Below are 5410 nucleotides of genomic sequence, written 5' to 3'. Positions count from 1 at the left end.
AGCACATCTTGACGAAGGAATGTCAAAAGTAGAAAAGAATTATATTCATAAAATTATATGTGCAAATGAGTTAATCTGTAAAACTTAATAATAAAAATTGTGTGTATACACGCGCGCGTACACACACCACACACCTACACACGCGCGCGCGCGCGAGCACACGCGCACACACACACACACACGCACGCACGCACGCACGCACAATTTATATATACATGTCAGTCTTTTTTGACGCCTCAACTACATCTTTTTATCATAATATTGACTAAAAGTAAAGTATATATCCGAATTGCAAATTCGCTTTCTCAATTTCATTTGAATTGAGTTACATATGAGATATATAGAGAGTATGGCACGCCATTAATGAATTATTAATAAAATGTTAATAAAAAAAATCTCGAAGTTTCTTCATAGATCGCACTATGTCTAATATATATTTCGATATTACCGTTGCTATCAAACACACAAACTCTCTCTGAGCTGTCTGAAACCAGTGACTAATGGCGGTTTAGCCGGCGTCTTCTGTAGATCTTGAAGAGTCTCCATAAATATGACGCCGCACACAAAGGCTCCAAGTGCGGTCAGGAAGATTGCGAAGACGACTAGCATGCGGCCTTTATTTAAGCACAATTCTGGATCTCTGAGCAACACGTTTTGCAGGAGACAGATACCTGGTAGGATGAAAATAAACATCGCAGACAACGATCCTAATAAGTTGATGACCGGTGAGATGTCTGGCACCAGAATGGCGATGACTAACGACAGGATGAACCAAATCAACGTGATGATCACACGGATGCCAATTCGATCGAAACTCACATTGAAGATACTGAGAAGTGCGTCTCGGCCGCAATATAATACGATGGGATAGGTTGTAAAGTTTTTGATCGCGATTGCAATTATCGCCATGGTTACGACGGCACTCTTATCGGTGTAGCCTTGCAGGATATCGCTTGGGACTTTGCCACTACCGAACGTGGCGTAACCGAAATAACCAACGATGCTATACGTGCCGTAACAGATCAGCATGCTGACGACGGCACACAGAGTGAACTTGTACAAATTACGGTCCTTCATGCAGGCATAAGTCGGTATCACCGTCATGTGACTCTGTAAAATATGCATACCTGTACATATGTATTGATTTAAATAATATAATTTATGTGAGAGTGATTTAATAAAGATTACATTAAAATTATTATTATATAGAGCATGTAATGATTATACTGTTAATATAATATGTAAATATATAAGATATTAAATTCGTATTTAATCGAATAATACATATATTAAGAATTCGTACTTGATAAGCGAAGCAAACGATGGGTATTATCTGTAGAATTTCATATCCATTGTTTGGCCAGATTTTTATGGGTGATATAGTGTTGTTTTGCTCCCCGAAGCTTTTATAAATAATTAACCATACGACATAAATGATGGTTATACAACCAATGGAACTTGCGTAACTTAGAATGTCCAGTCTTTTAAAAAAGCACATCGGCAGTATAAATATACTGCAAGATAAAGCTGTCACAAATGGCCTGGCTAAATACCTAGAAAATTGAGACAATCTGACAATCTCTAAAATAAAGACAATCTGACGAGTTACATTTTTTTTTTATAATTACCACGTATGACAATAATCAAGACCATAATATGTGGCAAACACTCTATCGAACTGATCACCAACGATTATCAGAAACGTTAAGCAACAACCGAAGCTGTAAACAGCTACGCAGATTCCGCAGAAAGCAAGTGACTTGGATCCACATAATCCAGCGAATGTATCTTGCATTGTATCGGTGCCTGTACTGTTGCTACAACTGGCCAGTATCACCAGAGTAGCTGTGATGAATACAAGCAAGACAAGTTGAGCCACGATACAAGTCCCTATCCCACCAGCCTTATCGAAGGCCTGTGGGAAATTCAACAATCCAGCTCCCAGTGTAGTGTTCACGATCAAAAAGATTGTTCCCAAGACTCCAGCACCTAACATAACGTATAACAGATGTCCAACAAATTTTTTTTAATCATTAACTCTCATTCTGTGTGTGCGTTTAAATCTATAATCTTGATATATCTCGAATATAAATCAAATAAATTTTCAAGACACTCTCTAACTTTAATTTAAATTATTCAGTTTTTTTTTCTATATATAAAAAATGTCATCTAAACCAATTAAAAGTAGAAAAAAGATTAAGATTGAGTGACCCGCCCTAGAGCAATATTATTTAATATATAATATTATTGATCGTACTTGTACAATATATTATGTCAATTAAAAGTCAAATGTATGTGTACATATATAATAGCATAGTCTAGTTTGCCTCATGCACGCATATATTGTATTAACAACAATCCATTGTATATTATTAACAACTGAAAACAAAAAAACATAGTTCTTTTTTAATTGTGATATTAATTAACTGAATTAATATTTATTATCATACACGTTTAAAAACGTGGTTTTCTTCATGTATTATTTATTTTATTATTATTTTGATAATTATTAATTTTATAGCAATTTTTATGACTTAACATTTCCAATTAAAGCTGTGCGTGTATATAAGACGATTCGAAACGGCATTGTAATAATGTTTGAGAACTGATAGATGATACATCTAATGAAGCGTTTAAAAACTACAGTTCGTATTGTGTAATATAATGTTTCACTGTTTACAAATTTGAATAATATATCTATCTAATTTATCATTCTTTATTTGATACTTTAATCTTATACAATGTGAAATGTAAATCCTACATATTTTATGAATGTGTATTTAATTGAAAAAATGCTTTTGTTGCTAGAATATTTACGAATATTGTAGATGAGTGAATATAATGTATTTACCGTACGTTTCCGCTGAACTGATAAACGCTATCTATTGGTTCCACCATGAATTTATTGCTCTTGGATTAAAAACTATTTAAATTATTAAGTAAATTCATCATTAGATTGTGTCTGTAGTCGTTACAAAAAAAGATTTTAGAATTTAGATATCTTAAAGTTTCGTTGAGATGAGCCTTTAAACCTTGTTTATTACAATATTTAATAAGTAAATATTTGACAATAAATTCTTCATGTGGTGATAGAGTAAGATCGTACTATAGAAAAATATGTGATATGTTGAATTGCTTAATTATAAAAGTTAAATTAGATTTGATGATCGTAAAACCGTAAGGCGTAGAAATCGTAATATGAGATAGGAGTCATAGTGAAAATCGTTGCTGAAGTATAAATATTATTGTACAATAATAAAAAGGATAGTCGGAATAAACATCGAGTGCCTGTTTCTGTGATGCTTGACCCAACTACCTGAGTCCTAGGTACAATGCATCGCATACTCATTTTGCGTGCGCACTGACTGTGTTGTTTGTATTTTAGAAACATTAAATAAAGTTGTTTAATTGCAATATTTTGCGTTTTATTATCGATTTCTCGGGACATTTCAAATTACGAGCATAATTTTTTTACTTTGCAATTTGCTTACTTTTTACATTTCTTAAATTTATAAAAAAAATAAAATTTGAATTAAATTTACATAACATTATCTTAAAGCTTATTAAATTCCCTTCAAAATGGCCTATTCTTTTTTTAAATTTTACCCATAGATTTCTAGCATTTACCCAAAATAAACTCGGTATTTCATAAGGGGTCTTTCCTCTACATTTAATAGTAACATTTTGACTGCCATTCGTAACACGTTAAATTCACAAGATTCATCATTCATTTGTGGATAGTTTTATTTGCCTGATTAAGAATATTAACAATAAGTATTTAAGATATTTACAAAGAAACGATACAAATTGTATTGAGACAAAAAAAAAATACAAAAGATATTAAAATAATACATTACGAAATCAGCTTAGCAGCTAAAATGTTAACAAATTGAGTAATGATACAAACCAATACAGAACTATCTTATCAAAAGTGAATACTTTGATATTAGTCAATCGCATGCAGTGTAAAATAGATTTGGATTATACAGCAATTATATATACATATACACTAGACCAGAAAATTAACACGTAATTAAAGTTAAACCAAAATTTAGCATAACTTCAAATAAACATAACTCTGCGAAAAATTATTGTACAATATATAAAAGTTCTTTTTTGCACTTTTTTAAGGGTAGAAGCTTTACTTGAAAAAATGAGTTGTGATTCGAATCTTTCCGTATTCCAGCACTTTTTAAGAAGTACATGTTTCGTCAATTGCATTACTTTAACACAGTGTAGAATAAATTTTTCTCACAAATATCATGGCAATCATCGTAAATTTTGGATTTTTTCCGAGAAAATTTCTACTTTTAAAGCAGAAAATTTGTTTTTAAAGCAAAAAATTTAGATTTATAAAACAAAGAATTTGTATAATTCTCTATGCTATCGTCGATACGACAGATTTCCTAACTTGAATAGTACCGACGAGATATACTATTAGATCGTCCTTGAGCAAATTTTCGTGACTATCAATGAGACTCGGGGGAGCCCGGGGATAAATGAAAAACAATGACAAATTAATAAAACTTTATTATTATTAACATAAATATTTCGATAATACATTATTAAATTCGTGATTTTTTTATTATATAAATGCTGTATAAATAAGTATGCATACATTTAATGCTATAATATCTTATCTATATTGCTGAAAAATTACAATTTTTTCTCTGCAGTTATCATCTCTATTGATAATAAAACTCGGATGATAACATTAAATTAATCACAGTTTTCAATAAAAATCGAGTATTATTAAGTTTTAAATATATATACATGTCTACAATTAATAAATCATGAAATAAGTACCGTTTTAGTTTCTTATTCTCAATCACTTAAATATTAACAGTCACACAAATTTCTATAAACGCCGAACGTCTTTAATAGTATCTCGTCGGTGATAGTAGTCAACTTTAACGCTTAATATCTTCTTTGCATGGCAATCCCGCATATTTTTCTGCCACATTTTCTTTCATTTTACGCAAAAATGCGCCGAATTAGCCTAATTTCACCGAAATCGAAGGTAAGGCAGCGCTTATAAACAATTATCACGTAAATAACAATTATTATTAAATAAAAATCAGATGTTTTCTTGAAACAGTCTATAAGATAACGTTTCGTCAATGTTATAACATCGTAATGCATTACCTCTTGGAGTTTCATTGTTACGCACGTGCGAAAGATTCGGTCCAGTTGACGGAAACAGATCGTCGGGAAAAAGCGGTTCGAGATCGCTTACAAGATGATCCATCCTTAATGCGATTTATGAACTGTGATTGACTCAAGTGACTATGATGCTTTGTTTTGTGCTTCTCTTTCCTTTTATTTCCTCAGTCCACCATTAGCTTTCTAATGAACACAAAGTCCACGAACGCTTCACCAGCTTTACCCGGCTTTATGCCTTCACGGGGTA

General features: G+C 31.8%; 1 protein-coding gene across 1 annotated transcript; it reads right to left on the bottom strand.

The window, feature by feature from the left end:
* Positions 1 to 154: 154 nt before the first annotated feature.
* Positions 155 to 5367, bottom strand: LOC108755526 (putative sodium-coupled neutral amino acid transporter 7). Its single transcript, XM_018498579.1, has 4 exons — positions 5146 to 5367; positions 1629 to 1989; positions 1304 to 1553; positions 155 to 1110 (listed from the first exon to the last, which is right to left on the bottom strand). The coding sequence occupies exons 1-4, from the start codon at positions 5246 to 5248 to the stop codon at positions 457 to 459; spliced, it is 1368 nt and encodes a 455-aa protein (XP_018354081.1). The 5' UTR covers positions 5249 to 5367; the 3' UTR covers positions 155 to 456.
* Positions 5368 to 5410: the final 43 nt, after the last annotated feature.

The sequence above is a fragment of the Trachymyrmex septentrionalis genome, unplaced genomic scaffold (genome assembly GCF_001594115.1).
Source record: "Trachymyrmex septentrionalis isolate Tsep2-gDNA-1 unplaced genomic scaffold, Tsep1.0 scaffold88, whole genome shotgun sequence".
NCBI classification, from domain to species: Eukaryota; Metazoa; Arthropoda; class Insecta; order Hymenoptera; family Formicidae; genus Trachymyrmex; species Trachymyrmex septentrionalis.
This window is presented reverse-complemented; position numbering and strand designations above follow the sequence as displayed.